Source organism: Ailuropoda melanoleuca, chromosome 1 (genome assembly GCF_002007445.2).
Source record: "Ailuropoda melanoleuca isolate Jingjing chromosome 1, ASM200744v2, whole genome shotgun sequence".
Lineage (NCBI taxonomy): Eukaryota > Metazoa > Chordata > Mammalia > Carnivora > Ursidae > Ailuropoda > Ailuropoda melanoleuca.
In genome coordinates, this window is record NC_048218.1 from 63770155 (window position 1) to 63797069 (window position 26915).

General features: G+C 36.9%; 1 protein-coding gene across 8 annotated transcripts in view; it reads right to left on the reverse strand.

The window, feature by feature from the left end:
* GOLGB1 (golgin B1) overlaps positions 1 to 18132 on the reverse strand; it is a 103528-nt gene extending 85396 nt beyond the window's left edge. For 3 of the 8 annotated variants that reach the window (XM_019809511.2, XM_034659214.1, XM_034659206.1), the window contains exon 1: positions 8910 to 8929. Coding sequence is in view for 2 of the 8 variants with exons in the window: in XM_034659217.1 (XP_034515108.1) it covers positions 8910 to 8931 (22 nt within the window). In the remaining 6 variants the exon portion in view is untranslated. Of the gene's footprint in view, positions 1 to 8909; positions 8950 to 17978 lie in introns of those variants that run through there. The other 5 variants (XM_034659228.1, XM_034659231.1, XM_034659217.1 and 2 more) reach the window with 4 other exon arrangements.
* Between the last annotated feature and the right edge of the window lie 8783 nt (positions 18133 to 26915).

Below are 26915 nucleotides of genomic sequence, written 5' to 3' on the forward strand. Positions count from 1 at the left end.
ATAATAATACAATAATAGCAGGGGATTTTAACAACCCACTTACATCAATGGACAGATCATCTAAACAGAAAATCAAGAAGGAAACAATGGCTTTAAATGACACACTGGAACAGTGTGTGTGTGAAAGGATGATGGGCATTAAGGAGGGCACCTGTATGTTATATGCAAATGATGAATCACTAAATTCTATGCCTGAAACTAATACTGCACTATATATTAACAACTTGAATCTAAATAAAATCTTGAAAGGAGAAAAAAAATCTTGAAAGAAAGAAACAAACAAACTGGACCACTTTCTTACACCATACAAAAAAATAAATTCAAAATGCAATAAAGACTTAAATGTGAGACCTGAAACCATAAAAATCCTAGAAGAGAACACAGGCAGTAACCTCTTTGACATTGGCCATAGTAACTTTTTTCTAGATATGTCTCAAAATAAACAATTGGGACTGCATTAAAATAAAAAATTTCTGCACAGCAAAGGAAACAACAGCAAAACCAGATAGCAGCTTGCAGAATGGGAGAAGATACTTGCAGATGACATACCCAATAAAGGTTATGTATTTTGGTTAGTATCCAAAATATATAAAAAAGTTACTAAACTTAACACCCAAAAACCAAATAATCCAATTAAAAAATGGGCAGAAGACATGAAGAGACATTTCTCCAAAGAAGACATACAGATGGCCAACAGACACATGGAAAGATGATCATCATTGCTTACCATAAGGGAAATGCAAATCAAAACCACAACGAGGTATCACTTGTCAGAACAGTTAAAATCAACAACACAAGAAACAACAGGTGTTGGCAAGGATGCGGAGCAAAAGGAAACTTCTTGCACTGTTGGTGGAATACTAGCTGATGCAGCCACTCTGGAAAACAGTCTGGAAGTTCCTCAAAAGTTAAAAATAGAGCTGCCCTACAATCCAGCAATTGCATTACTAGATACTTACCCAAAGGATATAAAATCACTAATTCAAAATGATACATGCACCCCTTTGTTTATTTACAATAGCCAAGATATGAAAGCAGCCCAAATGTCCATCAATTAATAAATGGATAAAGAACATGTGATATATACATACATACACACACACACACACACACACACACACACACACACACTAGAATATTATTCAGCCATAAAAAAGAATGGAATCTTGCCATCTGCAATGACATGGATGGAGCTAGGGAGCATAATGCTAAGTGAAATAAATCAGTCAGAGAAAGACAAACACCATATGATATTACTATTATTTAGAATTTAAGAAACAAAACAAATGAGCAAAGAGGAGAAAGAGAGACAAAGAATGAGACTCTTTTTTTTTAAATGATTTTTTATTATATTATGTTAGTCACCATACAGTACATCCCCGTTTTCCGATGTAAAGTTCAGAATGGGATAGACTGGTGATGGGTAGTAAGGAGGGCACGTGATGCATGGTGCACTGGGTGCTATACGCAACTAAAGAATGAGACTCTTAATTATAGAGAACAAACTGATGGTTACCAGAGGCAAGGTGGGGGGTGATGGGTTAATTAGGTGATGCGGATTAAGGAGTACACTTGTGATAAGCACTGGGTGATGTAAGGAATTGTTTAATCCCTATACTGTACACCTGAAACTAATATAACACTATGTTAGCTAAGTGGAATTAAAATATAAACTTTTTTTTAAAAGTTGGTTTTTTGAAAAGATCAAAAAAATGGATAAATCTCTAGTCAGGCTGACCAAGAAAAAAAGAGAAGACACAAATTATCAATACCAATTATGAGAATGGCGACATCACTACAGATCTAACACAAGTTAAAATATTGTAACACTACAAATAACTCTACGCCCATAAATTCATCAACATAGTAGAAATGGGACAATTCCTTAAAAGATACAAGCTAACAAAACTCATTAAAGAAGAAAAAGACAACCTAAATACACACACACACACTCACACATCCCTTATTTATTATTTACTTATTTATTCATTCAGATCAGTGTCAATGGCTAGTCCATAAACTCTTTGAAAGTGAAATTAATACTTTGGTAGGAAAAATCAAAACAGAACTGTACTGTGCATAGCAGTAGTATAAGTAATTACGCTAAATTTTATGTTTAATGATAAAATGTTATTTGGCCTTTAAAAGCCTCAGCAGGCAGAAATATAAGAGCTCTTGTACAAAATAAGCACTTGAATAAAATCAATTTCTGCCGAACTTTTCTTCTACTCTGAGTAGTAATAATGTAGGGCAATCATGGTCCTTAATTAAGGAAGAAGTGGTGAGGAGTTTGTTTCTAAAACAGGTTATTTTGGATAACCTAACTAGCATATAACATGTAGAAAAGATGTGTGAAACAGGAAAGGAAAAAGAAAACCACTCCTCCAAGGGCAACATAGGACCATGGATGGATGGATGGATAGATAGATAGATATCTACTAGAAAGACAACACAGGGTCACATTTAAGTATATAGGACCATATAAAACCACTCATTCAAGCTGTGAGACTCATAATTATAGTCAGTTAAAAAAAAATCACAACTCACCATTACGTAGACTAAACTTTCTTTTCAGCTCCAGAGATTGAATTTTCTATAGTAATCATTAATGAAGGAAATGAACACCAAAACTAAAGTCTTTATAAGGCACAGAGATTTATACTAATCAAAGTCATAGCAGAACCTAATTTATCAAACTGATTCACTTTATCTTCAGATTTTTCAAACCACATTAGGAACAAGCACACACACACACACACACACACAAAATCACCCAACTGATGGGACTCTGAGAAGATGGGAGTAGGAGGCAGCACTGACTGGATCTTCCTGAATTCCCACATAAAAACTGACAAAGCAACTAAATAACAAAACCAAAAACCTATATATACAGCCTTTACAAAAAAAACAAAAACTATGTGACAAAGTTTCCCACAAACTCTAAAATAAACATGGATATAGACAAACCACCAATAGCCACAAGATCTGCATGTCGTTGTTGTCCATGTGGGAGGAAAGGGAAGTGAAAGGGGGTGCAGAATGTTCCACCCCAAATATGCCATTTTGGCATAAAGATTATTTTGAGTTAAAGGCACTTGAAACACAGCAGGTACAAGAAGAATGCTCTGAGCTCCCCTTTTTCTTCCTGAAAGCGAGACATAAAACCCCATATGGATGATATCCTCCCTATATTAGGAGGAAAGTAACATTCTTATCTCCAGGGATGGGAAGTTGAGGCCAAGAGGAATTTGTACAAACAAACCTTGTATGTGAATCCTTATCTTCCTAGTCACTTCTCCATGATTAACTGCCCCTTTGCCTTGTATCATTATCACAATTTACTGCTCTCCGTCCAACTCAATATATAAGTGTTCCACTCTAACTGCTTCTTTTGGTCTTCATTTCCTTATGAGGGCTCCAGTGTCAATTAAAATTTATACTAAATAAATCTGTATGCTTTTCCCGTTAATCAGTCCCATGTAAATTTAATTATCAGGCCCAGTGAAAAACTTTAAGGGGATAGAGGTAAAATAATGCTCCCCTGCAGAAGTTATACGAATGTGACAGACAGGATACCAAGAGAACCACAAAAGAGCTAGTGGGTATTCATTCACTGGAAAATGTGCTGAGCCAATTAAAGAACAGCAACTGAAAAAGAGAGGTATATCCTTACTCCAACAGCACCTAAGTGCAAGGAACCTGTAAGGCCTGAAATGACTAAACACTCTGGGCCCCATGAACTCTCAAAAGTGAAGAGTCAGGGCTCTCTCTCAGAACAGTCCTCTACTGAGAGCAAAATCAAAATTCAGCAAGACAGAGTCAACAGAGAATAAAGGAGAACCCAGATAGAGAGTGAGCTGGGGGTAGTAGAAAAAGAGTCTGGAAATCTCAGAAATCCAATGGCCACGTTTTGAACCAACATTGGAAAACAATGTAAGAGGGAGCTCTGCAAAATTAGAAGAGCTATCCAAAATATATCTCCTTCTAAAAATTCAGCAACATTAAATTAACATAAAATTGAGCACCTGAAAAGTAACACAATTTCCATACAAAGTTATTATAAGAAAAAGAGCAAAATAATATCCATACAGAAAATGGAAGCCAAAGAGCCATACTCAAAATAACTCAGAACTACAACCTACTAATCAACCAAAAGGACTGAAAGGCATTAAAAATGATATAAGACGTAAAAAGCCATACATCGGAAGTTGAAAAACCCAGTAAGAAAGCAAGAGAAGAAAGGAACAAAGGACCCACAAAGTAGTCAGAAAACTATTAACATAGCAATAGTAAGTCCTTTCAATAATTACTTTAAATTTAAATGGATTAAATTATCCAAACAAAAGACATGGAGTGGTGAATGGATTAAAAAAAAATATCCAAGGGCGACTGGGTGGCTCAGTCGGTTAAGCGTCCTAGGATCCAGCCCCGGAGGGAGCCTGCTTCTCCCTCTCCCTCTACCACTTCCCCTGCTTGTGCTCTCTCTCACTCACTCTCTCTCAACTAAATAAACAAAATCTTTAAAATAAATAAATAAATAGATAAACAAACAATATCCAACTATATGCTACCTACAAGAGACTCACTTTGGCCCTAAGATTACAGACAGGCTGAAAGTGAAGGGATGGAAAAATACATCCCATGCAAATAGTAACCAAAAGAAAGCAGGGGTAACTGTATTTATAAAAGACAAAATAGACTTTTAGTCAAACACTGTCATGACAGACAGAGAAGTTTTTTTAGAATAGTTTGAGAAGGACTGGCATTAATTCTTCTTTAAACATTTTTTAGAATTCACTTAGTGAAGCCATCAAGTTCTGGCTTTTCTTTATTGAGTGGTTTTTGGTTACAGATTCAATCTCTTTATGTTATTGGTTTGTTCAGGTTTTCTGATCCTTGCGATTCAGTCTTGGTAGGTTGTATGTTTCTAGGAATTCATCCATTTCTTCCATATAACTTGTTAGCATACAATTATTCATGGTGGTCTCTTATGATTCCTTGTATTTCTGCGTTATCAGTGTAGTGTCTCCTTTGTCACTTATAATTTTATTCATTTGAATCTTCTCTCTTTTCTTAGTGTAACCAAAGGTTTGTCAATTTTATCTTTTCAAAAACCAGTTTTGTTGAAAAACTTAGTTTTATTCACCTTTCCTATTATTTTTCTACCCTCCATTTCCTTCATTTCTGCTCTGATATTTGTTATTTCTTTCCTTCTACTTTCACCTTAGTTTGTTCTTTTCCTAGTTCCTTGAGGTGTCAAGATAGGTTGTTTATTTGAGATCTTTCATTTTTCTTAAAGTAGGAGTCTATCTCCAAAAATATCCCTCTTAAAACTGCTCTTGCTGTTATGTTATGTTATGTTTTCATTTGTCTCAATATAATTTTTTATTTCCTTTTTGGTTTTTCCTTTGACCCACTGGTTCAGGAGCATGTTGTTTAATTTCCACATATTTGTGAATTTTCCAGTTTTCTTCTTGTTTTTTTTCTTGGCATATTAATGCAATTTTATTTCTTCTTTTATGTTTTTTTTTAAGGTTAAAAAAAATTTAATTCCAGTTAACAATCATACAGTGTTGTATTAGTTTCAGGTGTACAATATGGTGATTCAACAATTCCATACATCACCCAGAACTTGAGGCTTCACTAAGTGAATTCTAAAAAATGTTTAAAGAAGAATTAATGCCAATTCTTCTCAAACTATTCTCAAAAAAAAATTGAAGATGAGGAAAGACCCTCAAATTCATTTTATGAGGACAGCATCACCTGAATACTGAATCCAGAGAAGGACACTACAAGAAAATTATAGGCCTTTTGCATCTATTTTATCACTGATGAAACAGATGCAAAAATCCTCAACAAAATACTAGCATACCCAATTCAACAACACATTAAAAGGATCATACACCATGTCAAGTAGGATGTATTCCTAAGATGGTTCAATATCCACAAATCAATAAATGTGATGCACTACATTAACAGAATGAAGGATAAATATCGCATGATCATCTCAACAAATGCAGAAAAAACATTTAAAAAATTCAACATCCTTTCATGATAAACTCTTAACCAATTAGGTACAGAAGGAATATACCTCAATATAATCAAGGCCATATACGACAAGCCCACAGTTAACATCGCTTTCAATGGCAAAAAGCTAAAAGCTTTTTCTCTAAAATCAGATATAAGGATGTCCATTCTCACCATTTCTATTCAATTTAATACTAGAAGTCCTAGCCAGATCAATTAGGCAAGGAAAAGAAATAAAAGGCATCCAAATCAGAAAGAAGCAAAATTGTCTCTGTTTGCAGATAACACGATCTTACATATAAGAAACCCTAAAGAGTCCATGAAAAAATTATTACAACTAGGGGTGCCGGGGTGGCTCAGTTGGTTGGGCATCCAACTCTTGATTTTGGCTCAGGTCATGATCTCAGGGGTGTGGGATCAAGCCTCACATCAGGCTCTGCACTCAGCACAGATGAGTTTCTCTCCCTCTGCCCCTCCGCTCGTTTGTCCCGCTTCTCTTTCTCTTTCTCTCAAATAAATAAATCTTTTAAAAAATTATTACAATAAATGAATTCAATAAAGTTGCAGCATATAAAATCAATATACAAAAATTATTATGTTTCTATATACTAACAACAAACTATCCCTCCCAAATTAAGAAAACAATCCCACTTGTAACAGCATTTTAAAAAATAAAGTACTTAGGAATAAATTTAACTAAAGAGGTAAAAGATCTGTACACTGAAAATAATAACACACTGATTAAAGGAATTCAGAAAAAACATATAAATGGAAAGATATCCATGTTCACAGACTTGAACATTATTAAAAGTCCGTACCACTCAAAGCAATCTACAGATTCAATGCAATCTCTATCAAAATTCCAATGCCTTTTATTTCCACAGAAATTTTTTTAAAAATTTAAATCATATAGAACCACAAAAGACCCAGAATGGACAAAGCAATCTTGAGCAAGAGCAAAGCTGGAGGCAACACACTTTTGATTTCAAAATATACCATAGCTAGATGAGTGATGGGTGTTAAGGAGGGCACTTGTTATGATGAGCACTGGGTGTTTTATGTAAGTGATGAATCACTGAATTCTACTCCAGAAATTAATATTGCACTGTATGTTAATTACCCAAAATTTAAATTAAAAAAATTTTTTTAATTAAAAATTTTTTTCAAAGTAAATAAAATGAAAAAGGAAAAAATATATATCATAAAGCTATAGTAATAAAAACATTAAGATATTTGCATAAAACAGTCATACAGAGCAATGGAATAATATAAAGAGCCCAGAAATAAATCCACACATTTACAGCCAACTGATCTTCAAAAACGTTGCCAAGAATACACAATGGGGAAAGGATAGTCCCTTTAATAAATGGTGCTAAGAAAATTGGTATCCATATGCAGAAGAATGAAACTGGACCCTTATCTCATACAACATAAAAAAATCAACTCAAACTGTATTAAAGACTTAAATCCAAGACCTGAAACTGTAAAACTAGTAGAAGCAAGCATAGGGGAAAAGCTTCTTGACATTGGTCTTGACATAATTTCTTGGATCCAACCTCAAAATTACACACAACAGAAGCAAAAAAAAAAAAAAAGACAAATGAGATTGCATCAAACTAAAAAACAGCAAAGGGAACAACAGAATAGAGAGACAACCTACAGAATGGAAGAAAATATTTGCAAACATCTGTTAAAGGATTAATATCCAAAATATATAAGAAACTCAAACAACTCAATAGCAAGAAAACAATCTTACTTTAAAATGGGCAAAGGAACTGGACAGCTTTTCTCCAAAGAAGACATATAAATGGCCAAAAGGTATGTGAAAAAAATGTTCAACACCAAAAATCATCAGGGGAATACAAATCAAAGCCACAATATCACATCATACCTGTTAGAATGGCTATTATCAAAAACACAACAGATAACAAGCATTGGCCAGGATGTGAGAAAAAGGAACACTTGTACACTGTTGGTGGGAATATAAATTGATACACCTATTACAGAAAACAGTCTGGAGGTTCCTCAAAAAATTAAAGATAGAACTACCATGTGATCCAGCAATCCAACTTTTGGGTATATACCTAAAGTAAAGGAAAGCAGTATCTTTAAGAGATATCTGCAATCTCATGTTCATTGCAGCATTACTCACAATAGCTAAAATGTAGAATCACCTAAGTGTCCATTGATAGATGAACAGATAAAGAAAATATGTTGTATATACACAATGGAATATCATTCAGCCCTAAAAAAATTATGAAATCGTCATTTAAGAGAACATGGATGAACCTGGAGGACATTATGCTAAGTGAAATAAATGCCAGATACAGAAAGACTAATACTGCATGATCTCACTTATGCTGGAATCTAAAAGAGTCAAACTTGTAGAAGCAGACAGTAAAATGGTAGTTGCCAGGGAAAAGTGGGTAAGAGAAATAAAGAGATGGTTTGTCAAAGGATACAAACTTTCAGTTACGCAGGAAGAATAAATTCTGGGGATCTGATGTATAGCATAATTATTACAGTTAATAACACTGCATTGTATACCTGAAATTTGCTAAGAGAGTACATCTTAAATATTCTCACCACATTCACAAAAGGGCAATTATGTGAGGTGATGGGTATTCTCCATTTTTTAATTAGCTTGATTGAGGTAATCACTTAACAATGTATATGTATAGTGAAATATTACATTGAACACCTTAAATATATACATTTTTGTTGATTATAGCTCAGTAAAGCTCAAAAATAACAATGACAATATCTACTTCCAATATTAAAACATTCTTAACAAAAATTAATAGCTAACTATAAATTTTATACACCATCTAACAGCAGAGCACAAACAGTAGGTATATGATAGAGATATGTATCATATTTACTTGCAAACTTTGCTGAACACATGCATATGTTTTCTTTGATCTGAAATAAAACAAACAAATTTATCAATTTACCTCCTGCAGTAGAAAAACCCAGAAATGAAGAGGAAACTCAAGAAGTAACTGAAATGTTTAAAAAATCATTTTGGAAATGAAGATGAAACTAAAAATTTAAAAAAAAAACAGGAAAATGAACAGTCATAATAAATCATGCCTTAAGAAAAATAGAAAGTTAAGATAAAGGATAATTTTACAAATCAAAAAGAAATTACTTATAAGCTAAACATGCAACTACCTTATGACCCAGTAATTTTATCTCAGAGAAATGAAATCTTAAATTCACACAATACCCTATACACAAGTGCTCATAGCAGCTTCGGTTGTAAGAACCCAAAACTGTAATCATCAAAGAAGTCCTTCAACAAGAAAATGGTTAAATAAACTGTGGTATATACATACCACAGAATACTATACAGCAATAAAAAGTAATAAACTACTGATACGCCCAATAATTTAGATGGGTCTCCAATTACGCTGAATAAAAAAAAAAGCCAATTTTCCAAAAGTTACACATTATACAGTCCTATACCTATATAATATTTTTGGAATCACAAAATTTTAGAAATGGAAGACAGGTTAGTGGTTGCCAGTGCTTAGGGAGGTGTTGGAGGTAGGAGGGTAGAAGGTGGTCAAAGTTAAAACAAAAAAAAAGCAACACAAGGGGTCTTTGTAGTGTTGGAACTGTTCAATATCTTAACTGTGGTGGTGGTGTGTGATGTCCATGAACCTACACAAGTAATAAAATTGTACAGAACTTACACACACAGACATGTATACAAATAAACTGGGAAAGTACTAATGTTAGTATCCTCATTGTGATATTATTCAATAGTTTTCTAAAATTTTAACTATTGAGGGAAACAAAACAAACTATACAAGGGATCTCTGTTTTATTACAGCTGCATATGACTCTATAATCATCTCAATTTTTAAAAAGAAAGAGAAAGAAAAAGAAATGAACCAAATGCAATGGGATGTCCTACAATTTGATCTTGGAATAGTTAATGGAGAAACTAATGAAATTTGAAGAAAATACGGAGTTTAGCTCTGAATCAATACTGGCTTCTTAGTTTCGACAAACACACTTCGCTAGTAACATGTTAACATTAGGGAATACTGGGTCAGGAGTATACTGAACTCTAAACTGTCTTTGCATATTTTCTATAATAAACCTAAAATTATTCCTAATAATTTATTTCTTAAAAAATTTTTAAAAGGTAGGCCATAAAAAAGGAATCAGGAGAAAGTGATAAAGATTGATGATAATCAATGTGGCCAGTCAAATTCCCTGAAGAAGAAAACCAAAGCAAAGTTACAGAAAAAACACACAAAAAAACCAAAGTTGAAGAACACTTAACTGAAATTTTAAATTCCTGAAGTTTGAAGCTACATATAGAGAAAGCCCACCACGTAGCAAAGAATATCAACCCAGAATGATCAAAAAGACATTCCAGTAAAATTAATGGAGTTAAAAATAATTCTTTGAGACTTAGGCCAAAACATCATGTGTAAAATGAAAAAGAAAGAAAAGAAAGAAAAGAAGGAAAAGAAGGAAAAGAAAGAAAAGAAAGAAAAGAAAGAAAAGAAAGAAAAGAAAGAAAGAAAAGACTACCCTCAGACTTTTCAAAAGCAATGTTTTTGCCAGAAAAAAACAAAAAAAAACAAAAACTGGAGTTACAGATTTGAGATATTCAAGGAAAGAAAATGTGAGCCAAGGATTTTATTTTCAGTAAAAATGACCTTCAGATATAAAAAGCACAGAAGAGAATGTTAAAAGCAAGTAAGAAAATTCATGAAAAATTTTCTCATGAGCCTTTCCAAAGGCTCACATTAAAGAGAAAGCTTGAGATAACCAAAATGACTAAAGAAACATCATCATGGGGCGCCTGGGTGGCTCAGTCAGTTAAGCATCTGCCTTTGGGTCAGGTCATGATCTCAGGGTCCTGAGATAGAGCTCTGCATCAGGTTCCCTGCTCAGAGGGAGTCTGCTTCTCCCTCACCCTCTCCTTCTGTTTGCACTCTCTCTTGCTCTCACGCTCTCTCTCTTTCAAATAAATAAATAAATCTTAAAAAAAAATCATCATAAAGACTGGTGATAAGCACCAAATATATAGTTACTTGTAGAACTAAGACTGGGATGGAGAGAACATAATATTTAATGATTATATGCTCTGACAATACATAGGGCTACTATAAAGAGAAACTGGGAAGAATGTGGATAACATACGCAAAACAAAGGTGGTTTTATCAGTACTGCTATTCCTTGACAATTGTGTATGTGTCATGTGGAAATAAAGTAAATGAGCAATTAACAGGCACAGTAATTCTATCAGATTTTCAGTATGAACAAAGGAAATACAGGTATAAAACAGAAGAAATTAAGAATCTCAAGATAAAAGTTGATCTTGAATTTGAATTGAAAGTATCAGTATGAACTTACAAGGTACTTTTACTTTAGTATATCTATTTGCCTAGCTCTGTCCACTGAAAAGGCTTAAAAATAATGACAAAGTGAGAAGCAATGAATATCTCTACTGCGATTGGGGTCTTGCAATACTATTTCCCATTAAAATTTTTTTTAAATAGCAGAGCTTCTTAGAGAAATGGCTAATTCCAGTTCTGAAGTAGGAAATGTACAAAATGAGCCTGAAACATCTTGTCATATAAAATAGCAAGGATGCTATCAAAAATTAACTAGAGCCATGTTAAGAGACCTGGGAGCCAAAATGAGTTGGTTCTCACAGGCCAAAGGAACAAGTGAGTTTCTAAGAGGAATATGAATTGAAATATATTGAAACCCATGAAAAATATTTAAATCCACTAGTTCGTAATATTAAACTAGTCATCATCTAACCCAAGTATCTTGACAACTAGCCAAGTCAGGGATTTATCTGGTCTTTTCTATTTTAACTTTACCATTCAGGAACCAAATGGTAGAAAATGAGGTCTATCTCCTTATAAAATTATTCCAGCTAATAAATGAAAACAAAATGGTAGAATTGGAATATTTAGTCTACTATTTTGCATCTCCTTATGAATTCAAGGATGTAGACATTGAGCATCAACAGCTGATAACAATAAAAAGAACAAAACCAAACATTATGAACCTTCTGATAAAAGAATATACCACCAACTATAGTCTTGATGGAGATCAAACCTCAGTCTGAGGAAGCCTCTGGACCCAGCTGTCAATTTGCAAGAAATGCAAAGGAGACGGGAATATGTTGAAATTCTCAAAGTGGGGGAAACTCCACAGGTCAAAAAGTCTAAGTTCTTCAACAGAAATTGTAAGGAAAAGACTTAAGAGATAACAAGTTATAAAGGGGGAAAGGAGGGGACAAGATTCACATCTGGATGATAAAACCAGAGAGAAACCACAAGGAAGTGATTTCTATGAAAAGGAGAGAGCACATGGAGGAGTTTCTCAGATGACTAACAAAGGTACATTTCTTGACCTCATAGTTACGACAAGACTGCTCACCTCCTAGTAATTCATCAAGTTATATATTTTTTGGTGTGTTTTTTTTGTACTTGAATTTTGTTTTGCAATAAAAAGGTCTTTAAATTAACAGCTAGAGCTGTCCATAAGGGAGTTATTGGACTGAACCCCTGGACTGGTCACATACCATGACCTATAAATACCTTAATCACTGGCCATTTTCCATGATTTTCACTTCAGATTCTCCAACCAACCCCATACTCTCCTCTATCATAGCCCTGCTGTTTGCACTCACACTTTCTGCTCTAAGGAGTTTGGATCCTACTGCTACAGCTACTACCTTTAGGGCTAAATAGAAAAGTACTGAGATTTCAGATACTGTGGCAACGTTCTCAACCACTTTAAAACCATAGGCCCTTTAGAGAAATGTAAAACTATTATGTGTGGGCAAACATATGCACATATGTACACACGTCCAAGGTGGCATGCCCTAAATAAAATTTTCTGTATATCACCATTAGCCAAGAACATTGTTATGGTTTTGTAATTTCAATTGGGAAAGTATTTTTTTCATTTTCCAAATACACAATTAAAATCCTGAATGTTTTCTCAAACTAAAACTCCATCTTCCTCGCCCTCCCCCACAACTGGTATCCACCCCTACCATGCATGAGATTCTGATTCATTCTCCCTAGGAGTGTTTGCCTCCACCAGCATCCTACCAATAACTACTGCACATGAAGGACATATACAGATGAACATAGGACAATGATAATATTAATGGTAAGAATTACTGAGCAATATGTACCACTTTACAAACATTTCTCCATGATCCTCGCAAAATCTGCAAGATCAGTATTATCATCGCCATTTTAAGATAAGGAAAACTGACACTCACAGAAATTAATACATTTCAAAGTCTCTGCTAAATAAGCATTACTGAATAAGATAAAAAGCTCTTCAAATGAAAAATGGGTTACTTTTCTCACATAACTGTTTAAAAATATATATATCTGAAAAAAGGTCAGTACTGAGGATGTACCATTTCAGATCAAAGTAAAAGGAGTTTTTCATTGATTGATTCAATAATCCAAGACGTCCATGAGAAAGTAGGTAGGACAGTGGAAAGAGCACCAAATCAGGAGCCAGGAACTGACCTTTCAGTTCTGGCTCCACAGAAAGAGGCTGTGCTCTGCTGGGTAAGTTACTTTATAGTTTCCTCATCTTCAAATGAAGAAGACTGACAAGAAGCCCTCTATGACCAGTATTATGACTCCATGATTCAAGAGTGATTTTTATAGCTGTTGACATAAATGGAATAATATGGAAATGTAATTGGGAAGGGCATCTTAAGCACAGTTAAGTGCTTTATGTAGTTCAAAGGTTGAGAACTCGAAGGCAAAAGAGACACTAAGTAGTCATGCTTAAGCTAAATGAAGGAGGATGGATCTCCCCTTCTGTTTAGGCTCACTGTAGGACAAAAATGGGCAAATGCATATATAAAAATTAGTAAAGGGAAAAATACTCATGTTTATAGTAATAAATTCATGTAAGGAATATATGTGACTGTTAGACAAAAAAAGGTCTTGCTACTGTTTTAAAAGGCACCAGAATCATGAGTACCAACGTGGGAAAAGAAAAAAATAAAGGGCTTCATGCCAAGGCCAACCTTCAATAAAACACTTAGGCAAATAAAACAATCTTCCAAAGTCAATGCTGGCTACACCTTCCACAAACGCTGCCACAGGATCTCAACACTTATATGTTGAGGTGGCACCTGGAATTTAATAAGTATTATTTTCTCACAGTCTTCACTGCTTGCTATAAATAATTATTTTCAAAATACCCACTTGGCAAGGAACATAATGCCAGGAGCCACAAAAATATAAAAAAGGCATGTCCCTAAGCACAGAGAACTTAGTACAAAAGGCATGGCAAAATAAAGGAAATAACTGAACACAGTGCATGCCTGGGTGCACATCTGTTTGTTTTGGAATTTAAATCACATTTTCCCATAGGGGCGCCTGGGTGGCACAGCAGTTAAGCGTCTGCCTTCGGCTCAGGGCGTTATCCCGGCGTTATGGGATCGAGCCCCACATAAGGCTCTTGCTGTGAGCCTGCTTCTTCCTCTCCCACTCCCCCTGCTTGTGTTCCCTCTCTCGCTGGCTGTCTCTATCTCTGTCAAATAAATAAATAAAATTTAAAAAAAAATTCACTTTTAAAAAAAAATCAATCAATCAATCACATTTTCCCATAGAAACAACACAGGAAACGGTGAGATCTCCAACCCACTCCTCAAATTTACTTAATGCGTACTTGGCTGAACCTTTGTAGTTTTCCTTAATTCTCAATGTGATTCTCAATCAGTTTGAAGAGCTAAGAGGAAATGGTGCTATATAGCAGGGGAAAAGCATATCCAATATTATGACACAATTTTACAATTACAAAATGAAAAGCTGATTTTCATGACACAAAAAACTATTCTCATTAACAAATTTAGAAGTAAATGGTAGCTATAATTTATATACACAGCACTATACACTAAGTATTGTTTCAATAGCTTTATGTATAAAAACTTAATCTATCCTCATTGCTTTTTTTTATTATTCAAACAACCCCAACAAGGAGGTACTATCAATATCCCCAGTTTTTTTTTTAATTTAATTTTATTTATTTATGTGACAGACAGCCAGCGAGAGAGGGAACACAGCAGGAGAGTGGGAAAGGAAGAAACAGGCTCCCAACGGAGGAGCCCGATGTGGGACTCGATCCTGGAACACCGGGATCACGCCCTGAGCCGAAGGCAGACGCTTAACGACTGCGCTACCCAGGTGCCCCAATATCCTCAGTTTTAAGATGAGTAAACTACAGCATAAGGGAGATTAACTTGACTAGTCACAGAGCTCCACAAAGCTTCTTGGCTGGAGGAGATATATCAAAGATAATCTATTTTCTCAGTAACCTCATCACCCAACATTCTTCACTGGGGCTGAGAGAAGAGAGCACTCATATACTTATATATACTTATAGTTCTATAAGCACTCTTTTTTGAGCAGTACATAAACTAAAATAAAATGATTGAGATTGGTATGGCTCAAAGAATCCCACGTTTATACCACAGAAAGGTTCACACAAGGACAAAAGGATATAGGTACATGGATGTACAGTAGTGTTTGTGATGGCTAATAACTGAATACAATCCAATGTCTATCAATAGGGGACACGCTAAATACATTTTGATATTTCCACAAGGGAATGCTGTATAGGTTTTTAAAAGAATGAGGTAGTTTAGGGATGCCTGAGTGGCTCAGTTGATTAAGTGCCTGCGTTTGGCTCAGGTCATGATCCCAGAGTCCTGGGATCAAATTCTGCATCGGGCTCCCTGCTCAATGGGGAACCTGCTTCTCCCTCTGCTTGCTGCTCCCCATGCTTGTGTGTGCGCTGACAAATAAATAAAATCTTTTTTAAAAAAATAAAAGGGATGATATTTGAAAAAAAAAGAATGAGGTAGTTTAATACTTATGGATAGAGAAAAATATCTTACATGGCAAAAGAAAGGGGGAGAACAGTATGTGTATCATGATTCCACTTGTGGGAGAGAAAAGGGAGGAGGATATATAAGTGCTTGAGTATGATCAGAAAGTTTCTTAAGAAGAAACAAGAAATGATCTACAGCGCTTTACATCTGGGAAGTAGGGAATGGGGAAAAAGCTAGGGGAGAAAGATTTTTGTTGTTATATTACATCCTTTTGTATTGAATTTCATTTTACCAAAAGTACATATTGCTCATTTTTACATGGCTTAATTAAAAATATAGTATTATTGAGCCTACCCTCCTTTTATATAGTGGTTCCTAACAGACTGGTATGTAATGATCAGTGATGAGATGCATTCCCAACAGTATTTAACCAAAAGAAGTTTACGAATGATTTATTATTTTTACAAATGAGCAAAATCAATATTCTTTTAATTAATCCATTATGCAAAGGCGGAAAAGGGAGAGGGCCTCTAAGAGTCCAACAGAAGGGGAAAGAATTATCTCCTAAAGATGGTTTTTAGGAGGTTCTATCCCAGAATGGAGGTCCTCAAAAAAAAAAAAAAAAAGGTTCCCCCATCCAGCCTGAAGGTCCTTAGAAATGTAAACAGCCTTCTTGTAAAATAAGTAAACAACTTTATGTGATTCCCAAATTGGGTTGGGAGTGTCCTAGAGAGTAGGCAAGAACTTTTTTTCATCCTTTTAAATATGTTTTTGTATATAATATGTTTACTGTACTATGCACACCATTATCCACAATTAAATATAACATATCTGAGATATGCTTGCTCAAAAATGTTTTACTGATAAGGTGTGCAAAAATGTTTGGGAACTACTGATATGGTCAAACAAATGTAATGCAGTGAAAAGGAAAGCATTAGATGTTCATTCCATGGTCCAGGGATGAAAAGTAAAAGCTGTGAAACAAACAGTGTATAATGTTTGCAACTTTTTAGTTCTCTTCAACTTCTTCCTATATCTATTCCAGGACCAAATCCTGCCATTTCCAGGTTAACATTTACTGGATTTGATTATTCATAGTCATTCTGACCATACAAATTTAATTACTTCATGTTTCTGGAAAGGCCTCCGAGCCTTTCTGTAAGGAGTACTCCACTGCCATCTTGCAAAGAACTGTTAAGATTCTTTAAAAGCTTGGAAAGCTTCCAACTATCCAAAAGTGAAAGTACTTATCCAGTGACTTTAAATATCTCTGTTCCACTCTTAAACCGTCCTTTTCCCATAGACCAACTGGAACTCTTTACATAAGTCAGACAAATAAATTCCTCATTTGTCAAGGGACTCACCCTTGCCTTTCCCCTACATAGCACTCGGGTTAAGCAGATAAATATCCTGCACACCATCAAATCAAGTTCTTTTTCCTCCAGAACTTTGTTCAGGATTCCCTTTCCTCTGCCTGCCTGCCCACCTCCCATACCTGGGATTTCAGTGTTGATGGCATCGCCAAGAACATTCCTCTCTCCGAATCTCACCAGCAATTCATTAGCAGGATCGTTTGACAGGCCCCCTTTTTGTGTTATAACTCCACTGTTTCTGGGCTCTACGCCTTCAGGAGCTTTGATTCCTTTGGGTCCCGCCTCCCTTTCCGGACACTAAGTTTGTTTAGGGCCTGTGCGCAGGGGCCGGGCAGGTTCTCTCCGACGTCAGCTACTGCGTACCTAGGGCGGCCTGAAGAGGCCGCTCAGGGAACAAGGCCGAGCAGACAGGTCTGACCCGATAGCCCTCTACGTCGCTCCTGGAGAAGAAAGTCCTGGACAGGGGCAGACTGGGCATATGTGCCCCGAGGCCGCGCAGGGAGGCCCCGAAGCCCTTCGACGGGACCAGCTTGCTTGTGAGCAACTAGAACTAGGCCTGGTAAGTGAAGGGAGGAGGCGTGTGTAGGGCCGGATCCCAGACTGAATAGGAAGAGGAGGGGCAGGGAGGGGACCCGAGTGTGGCCGCTTCGGCAGCCCCTGCGCAGGGGGTGACCGTTAAAAGACTCAAGGAAGGGAGAAGTTGGGGAGTATCCCTCACTCACCTGGAAGAGGCTGCGGCCGGAGGCATCAGCTGCTCCCCTCCCAAATTTAAGCCACGTCAGCTCGGGAATCCCGTCTGCGACACCTACCACCGCCGTGCCCCGTCAAGGGACTCAACCACTCGCAGTTGGGACGGAAGATGGGATTAGGACGCGAACCAATCCGGGCTATCGGCAGAGCGTTACCAGGGAAACCAGGCACGCCTTGTTTGTAACTAACCCATCAACCATGACGGAAACCAATCAACGCCAGGAAATTCTCGGCTTCCTCAAAGAAAGAGCCAATGGTCTCTAAACAGTGGAGGAGGGGCGGAGTCAGACATGAGCAAGTGTTCCGGAAGGAGATTGGCGGAAGAACCGGAAATGCCGGGAGGGCGGGCCTTCTGCGGTGGGTCAGGTGTTAAACAGTGTGGAGGAATGCGCGTTTTGCTCTTAGAATCGTAAAATATTAAGAGCCCGAAAGTAGGTAGTTCATATGATTTTTTCATTTTACTGATGAAAAATGAGAACCGGATTAAAGTAAGTCACCCAAAGACAAATAGCGATTAGAACTCGGACTAGAACCTGGCGGCTTTATGAAAGAGAATCAGAGATGTCTCTAAGGACATGAGTGAGAGAATAGTGACTACTACTAGAAAAGTGCTTCTAAGGAAGTGGCGTTTGAGCTGGGACTTAAACAAAAGGTGAGACTTAGGGCCCAGGTCTGGAATGGGAGTCAGTGAGAAGCTCCAGTAATAGTCACCGAAATCAGGCATGCTCTCCCTAAGGCCTAAGGAAAGGGTGCGGAAAGCCAGCTCCCTTGACTTCAGGCACTCTTGACAATAAGACTGTTAGTTTGAATTTATTGCTGGCCCACTATATGCGTCCTCACCCTGATGCTTACGTAACTTTTTGAGATTCAAACATCAGCTCAATGAGTCCTTCGCTGGCTACTCACCTTTGCATAGCAGTCCCCTGCATGTACCATACCCTTTCTCTGCTTATTTTTTCCCTAAGCACTTTGCCATCTTTATTTCATTTATCTTAATTTTCTCTCTCCTCACTACATTATTACTTCCAAAAGACAGGAATTTTTGTCTCTCGATCTCAGCTGTACCTCCAGTTCCAAGAACAGTATGCAGTAGAGCACTCAGTATCTTTTGAATCCATGAAGTACATATGATTATCACCATCTTATATTGGACACAATAAGGCTTGAAAAGATTAAGTAATTTGAATAAATTCACATAATGAGGGGCAGAGCCAGGATTTGAAGTTACTATCAAATGCCAAAGCTGCGTACTTCATCAGTACATTATATTCTGATATCCTTGATTGTATCCATCCAGCAAAGCCTGGATCAGGGCAACCCCCAGTCTTTGCTCCTACCTTTGGAGTGCAGAATGCTGGAGGAGAAAATGTGACATCAGGGAGATGGTTACTTCTACACATTCAGTTTCCAACTTCACTCCATCCTCAGCACACTCCCAAATCTTTGATGTGTATTCAGCTTCCTCTCCCATTTCCCACAACAGTTATTCAAACCTTTAACATCCTCTTAACATTCCCAGCAGATGAACTTACTTTTATCTCAGAGAAAACAGAAACCATCTGCTTGGAGCCTATTGAGTTACTCCCTTACACAAACATTGTCTTTCTCCATACTTCCTTATTTCTACATTCAGCCTTAGAACAGATCTTCCAGTTTTAATATAATGAAATTTTCTTACGGGAGAAGAGATTAGAAAATTGTCTGTATAGTAAGTAGGTCTTAGGGCCATGCCTTTCATTCTTGGGTAAGCACAGACTGGTCATTCAGTGAGAATTACAGTGAACACTAGGCAAATGAAGGAATAATAATACTGGGTCGCGGTTAAAGGGCTGAACTGAGGTTTTTTTCAAAGGGTACTGAAAGACTGGAAATAATTTAGAATGCAATTTAATGGAAGCAGCTTAGGCCCTGAGAGAGTGATCAAGATAATAAAAGATAACTAGGAGTTGACCCATCAGATAAGAGGGAAAAGAGCAGTGGAGGCAAGTGGAGCAACATGTGCATGGACTGTTTGAGGAATGACAAGAGTAATATGAACAGTTAGACAAGGAGTAGGTCATGAGGTGGTGTGTGATATTTTATGGTAAGGGGTTTAGATATTATTCTGAACTCTAGAGAAGTTAGGGACTGCAGAAATCACAGAAGCTTATCATCACTCAGTTAGTTGTCCCTTACCGAGTGGCCATTCCTCAATTAAGAGTTCAGTGACAACAGTTTGAGGGACAGGAAATGTCACATCCTCTCTGATTTACTATTGCCCAATTCCCTCTTGGTCTTCTTTTTTCCAGTTCTTTCCTCCTCATTCTCACCTTACCTTATCCCAAATACAAACTTATCCCAAAACTTTCATACGGCCTTATTTATTAATGTATTCTTCATACCTAAGGTTATATCTTCAACAGAGTACATGTTCAATAAATAATTGTTAAATGAACGTGTTCAAATTCATAAGAATCTGATGTATAACTATGCCAATAAATCTTAAAATCTGAAAGAAATAAAAATTTCTTGAGAAATATAGGATATATATATTTAAAAATATAAATCACACAATTATATCAATCAATTAAGAAAAATATGTCAAAATTCAACAGCCATTCATAAAAAAAACCTTCAGAAAACTAGGAATAGAAGGGAACTGCCTCAGCCTGAATAGAGAACATCTACAAAAAACCCACAGCTAACATCATTCTTACTGGTAAAAAACAATATTTTTTTCCCCCTAAGATTGGGAACAAGGCAAGGGCTTCCTCTCTCACTACTCCTAGTCAACATTTTACTGGAATTCCTATCTAATGTAAGACAAGATATACAGATTGGGGAGAAATAAAGCTGCCTTTGTTTGCAGAACATGATTATATATGTAGAAAAATCCCTAATAAACTAAGAAACAAAAAATAAAAAGCAACAACAAAACCCACACATGGAACTAATAAGCAATTATAGTAAGGTTGCAAATATAAGTAATGCTGTTTATATTAGCATTTATGTAATTTATATAAATTATATAAATAAATATATATATTTATATAAAGCAAATATAAGTAATGCTGTTTATATTAGCACCAAAAGAAAGAAAGACACATAAATCTAACAAAACATGTACAGGATCTATATGAGAGAAACCATAAAACTCTGATGAAAGAAATAAAATATCTAAATAAGTAGAAATATCATGTTCATGGATAAGAACAGTAAAATTGATCACAGATTCAACATGATCCAAACTAAAGTCCCACCAAGTTATTTTATGAATATCAAAAAAACTAATTCTAAAGTTTATATGGGAAGAAAAATCTGCAATAACCAACAGAGTACAGAATAAAGGAGAAGAAGTTGGAGGAGACATGGGCGGGAGAAGAAGGAGGAGGACAAAGTTGGGGGACTGGCACTAGCTGACTTCAAGACTTACTATAAAGTTATAGTAATCAAGACAGTGCGGTAATGGAGAAAGAATAGATCAACAGAACAGAATAGAGAGCCCCAAAATAGACCCATACAAATATAGCCAACTGAGTTTTTTTTTTTGTTTTGTTTTGTTTTTTTTTTTTTAAAGATTTTATTTATTTATTTGACAGAGATAGAGACAGCCAGCGAGAGTGGGAACACAAGCAGGGGGAGTGGGAGAGGAAGAAGCAGGCTCATAGTGGAGGAGCCTGATGTGGGGGCTCGATCCCACAACGCCGGGATCACGCCCTGAGCCGAAGGCAGACGCTTAACCGCTGTGCCACCCAGGCGCCCCCCAACTGAGTTTTGATGAAGGAGCAAAGGCAATTCAATGGAGAAATGTCTTTTCAACAAATGGTGCTGGAAAAATTAGAAACCCATATGCAAAAAATGAATATATACACAGACTTACACCTTTCACAAAAATTAACTCAAATGGATCACAGACCTAAATGTAAAATGCAAAGCTATAAAAATTTTAGAATATAAGAGAAAATCTAGATGACCTTGGATTTGGCAATGACTTTTTAGATACAACACCAAAAGCATGGTCCATGGGAGGCTGTGTATATGTGTGGGTGGGAGGGGTGATCTGTTAAGTTGGACTTGATTAAAATGAAAATCTACTGAAAGGCTCTGCTAAGAGAATGAAAAGACAAATGTTGCAGAACACCTATCAGGTAAAGGACTAGTATCCAAAATATACAAAGAACTCCTAAAACTCAACAATAAGAAAACAATCCAATTAAAAAGTGAGCAAAAGATCTAAACAGCAACCCACCAAAGAAGACATATAGATGGAAAATAAGCATGTAAAAAGATGTTGAACATCATATGTCACTAGGGAATTGCAAGTTAAAATAACAATGATATATCACCACATACTTATTAGAAATGCAAAAATTCATGGGGCACCTGGGTGGCTCAGTTGTTAAGCGTCTGCCTTCAGCTCATGGCATGATCCCAGGGTCCTAGGATAGAGCCCCGCATCAGGCTCCCTGCTCAGCAGGAAGCCTGCTTCTCCCTCTCCCATTTCCCCTGCTGGTGTTCCCTCTCTCACTGTGTCTCTCTCTGTCCAATAAATAAATAAAATCTTTTTTTTATTCAAAACACTGGCAACATCAAATGCTCACAATGATGTGGAGCCGCAGAAACTCTCATTCACTGCTGGTGGGAATGCAAAATGGTACAGCCACTTTGGAAGACAATTTGGCAGTTGTTTTATAAAGTTAAACATAGACTTACCATACTATCCAGCAAACATGCTCCTAAGTATTTACTCATATTGTTGAAAACTTACATCTACACAAAAACTTTCACTTAAATGTTTATAGAAGCTTTATTTATAATTTATAATTTCCCAAACCTAGAAATAACCAAGATGTCCTTCAATCGGTGAGTGGATAAACTGTGGTACATCCATACAATGGAATATCATTTAGTGATAAAAAAAAAAAGCTATTAAGCCACAAAAAGACATGAGGAAACCTAACTGTGTATTTCTAAGTGAAAGAAGCTAGTCTAAAAAGGCTGTTTACTGTATGATCCAACAATATGACAATCTTAAAAATGTAAAACTAGAGATAGTAAAAAGATCAGTGGTTGGCAAGGGTTTGGAGGGGCAGGAAGGAATTAATGGGTGTGGCATAGGGGTATTTTTTAAGGCAGTGAAATTATTCTGTATAATAGGTATAATAGGTAATGGTGACTACATGACATAGGTATAATAGGTATAATAGGTAATGGTGACTACATGACATTCCTTTGTCAAAATCGATAGAATTATATAACACAGAGTGAACTTTAATGTAAACTATGAACTTTAGTTCATATTGATATTTGTTCATCAATTGCAACGAAAGTACCACACTAATAATGCAAGATGTTAATAAAAGGAGAAACTGTTGGGTGTGGGAAGATGGGGGGTGAGTATATGAAACCATATATCTGTTCGATTTTCTCTGTACATCTAAAATTACTAAAAATAAAGGAGTGTGTGTGTGCATGTACACATATTACCAAATTTGGCTAAAAAAGTAGAAAACCCTGACAGTCCATTACCATAGAGAAAAAATTGAGAAGTTGTTTATTTTTCTTGAAATAAGTATACTTTTCAGCCCAGACAGTTTTACAGGGAAATGCTTCTGGGATTTTCAATGAATGGATACTTCCTATGCTAGATAGTCGACACAGAGTATAGAAACAGGATGCTTCCTAGCTAATTTTTTAAAACTAGCATAATTCATATATATATATATATATATATATATATATAATGGAATATCACTCAATCATAAAAAAGAATGTGATCTTGCCATTTGTGATAACATGGATAGAGCTAGAGGGTATCATGCTAAGTGAAATAAATCAGAGAAAGCTAATCACTGTATGAGTTCACTTGTATGTGGAATCTAAAAAACAAAATAAATGAACAAACAAACAAAAAGCAGAAACAGACCCACAAATACAGAGAACAAACTGATGGTTGCCAGAGGAGAAGGGTTGGGAGAAGGTGGGAAGAATGGATGAAGGGGAGTAGGAGGTACAGGCTTCCAGTTATGGAATGAATAATTCATGGGGATAAAATGTCCAGCATAGGGAATATAGTCAATGGTATTGTAATAGTGTTGTATGGTGGTGACAGATGGTGACTAGTGGTGAGCACAGCATAACATATAGAATTGTTGCATCACTATGTTGTATACCTGAAACTAATGTAACATTCTGTGTCAACTACACTTCAAGTAAAAAAAACAAAACAAAAACAAACAAAAACCACACACACACACACAAACTAGTATAATCCAGTTAAGGCTTTTCAAAAGTCTCTAGTTTAATTATTATTATCTTTGTTATTACTACTTCTCTTTCTCCATATTTATTCTAGCTGAAGCTACTATTTACAAACATAAAAGTGCTAGATGGCAGACTATTTTCAAGGGAGTTTCATGGGGCCTTTGAAGAGAAAGAGGGTCAAAGCCAAGGTGGGCAATCAAGTGCTGGTCCAAAAGCAAGGCCACTGGAACTAAAAGCCCGGTTAGAGCCACAGAGCCAGGACAGCCCTTCCAGAGGCCAACATGAGCCAGTGTTTAGAACATTTTCTGCAGTCTCTCCAAGATCTTCTAATTGAGGCCATTTAGCAAGAGAATGTTGCTGAGTAACAACTGCAGCTGTTGAGGGCAGAGGCACTCAGCAGCCTGCATCAACAGCTGAAACTGCTCCTTGATGATGTGCAAATCTACCACATAGCTAGTCTCTGTGAGTTATATTTAAATACAGTCATCAAATAAAATCCTCATTAATCAGGATTCTGTAGGGATGAAGTAAAGTCTAAATTACGAGATTTGAATTTTGTATGAAAATATCTGCTTATACTTCCCCTGCAGGGTCCTTATTGATTATATTCCCCTACACTGGCAAAAATCCCAGAAGGATCCAGAGCATACTGAACACCCATACTCAAAACCTAAGAAAAGATAATTCCTCTGAATTCCCTGGCACTCATAGGTAATGAGTCACGGGTGTCTCCTCTGGGAAGTACAGATATACCTGTTCATGATTCAGTGTCCATTTTTTTTAATACAACCTGCCTGCCTGCAGACTGCATCTGCAGCAGATGGGAACTGGTGTCCCACCTATGCTGAGGACAGAGGACTTGCTCTTCTGTAAAATGCTTGGGATCTGTTCTGGTATCCCAAGGAGGCCTATATGACATGACATAGATTTCAGACTATCTGTCTCCATATCATTGTCAGTAGTCATTTTTCATACAACTTCACACAGATTGATTCCTAGCAACAGATGCCAGAGACAGCTCTCTATGGGAATCAGGACTTTTGTTCTCCTGACTTTCCTCCTGGGAATGTTGGCACTCCTGACTAGACATGAGACCCTGGAGAGACCGAGCTGGCTTTAGGAAGACTAAGACCAGATCTGATGAATTTGTTTCATCCTCTGTACTCCTTAAAACTTGGAATGTATACCAACCCTTAATATGTATTTTCTTGCCCAACCTCGGGCTCTGGTCTCCACAGGTCTTTGCATATCATTTATCTTTGAGGATGGAAGAGATTGAGATTTGGGACCTATTCTATCTGTGGAGCTGCAGGTAAATTCTTGCTCCTGCTGGATGAGCTCTGAGATGGGGAGCAAGGATGGTAGGTTGGGTCTCGGAAGGCCTGTAAGTGTAGAATGAGCTGGTGTTCTGGTTCCAGTCTTCTCAGAGACATCAGAGATGCCTGAGGGATGCAAAAGCTTGCCAATTTCTTTTCCTACCCTGAGGTTAAGGTCCCAATGTCTATCTGTCAGCTCTAGCTAAGCATCTTCAACCAGTACCAGTTTGCCCAAAAGTGGGCAGAAACAAGCAGGAACCCTGCAGGAACCCTGGCACATGGAAGAGCAGGAGAGATAAAGAGGCCAGGCATCCTTACCCTGGAGATGGTAAAGGTTGTCTCTCAGCCCTAGTCTGGCTGGGAGCTGCTCCTTGGACAGCTGAGGAAATGATCACTGTTAAAACGCCCATTGTGCCTCCAGGGTCTAGAGATACTAGAGCATTTTGACTCAAAGGCCTGAAAAGGCCAGGCTCCAGAAGAATTGACTGAGGCTTCTTCTAACTTTAAGAGTATTCCCCCACATAATCAGGAGGCTCGGGGTACTTCATGGAACATGTGGTGCTAGGCAGAAAACCTTAAAAGACCTGGTAGGCAAAAGATGGAATGGCTCAAAGTGGGCTTGTTCTCTCCAGGTGATGAAGTCATGGTATTTTGTTGAGGAGGAGCAGCATTCATGCCACAAGAACTCAGATACCAATTCTATATGAATTGTTATTGAGCATTTACAAATATATGAGGAAGTCATATGGGGGGATATTGTGACTTTTTCATCCTGAGGCACCTAGAACAAAGGGCATGAGGAATCTGAAATCAAAGTGCAGAAAATTCCTAGGAGATGTAATCACAAGGCTCTTATTCAACACTCATTCAACAAATATTTACTAAGTACAGACCATGTGCCAGGCAGGAACTGATATGGCTTATTTTTTTTTAATGACTTTTTGTTATATTATGTTAGTCACCATGCAGTACATCCCCGGATTCCGCTGTAAAGTTCAATGCTTCATTGGTTGCGTATAACACCCACTGCACCATGCAATACGTGCCCTCCTTACTACCCATCACCAGCCTATCCCATTCCCCCACCCCCCTCCCCTCTGGCCCTCAGTTTGTTTCTCAGAGTCCATAGTCTCTCATGCTTCATTCCCCCTTCTGATTACCCCCCCTTTCTTTATCCCTTTCTTTCCCTACCGATCTTCCTAGTTCTTATGTTCCATAGATGAGAGAAATCATATGATAATTGTCTTTCTCTGCTTGATTTATTTCACTTAGCATTATCTCCTCCAGTGCCATCCATGTTGCAGCAAATGTTGAGAATTCGTTCTTTCTGATAGCTGAGTAATATTCCAT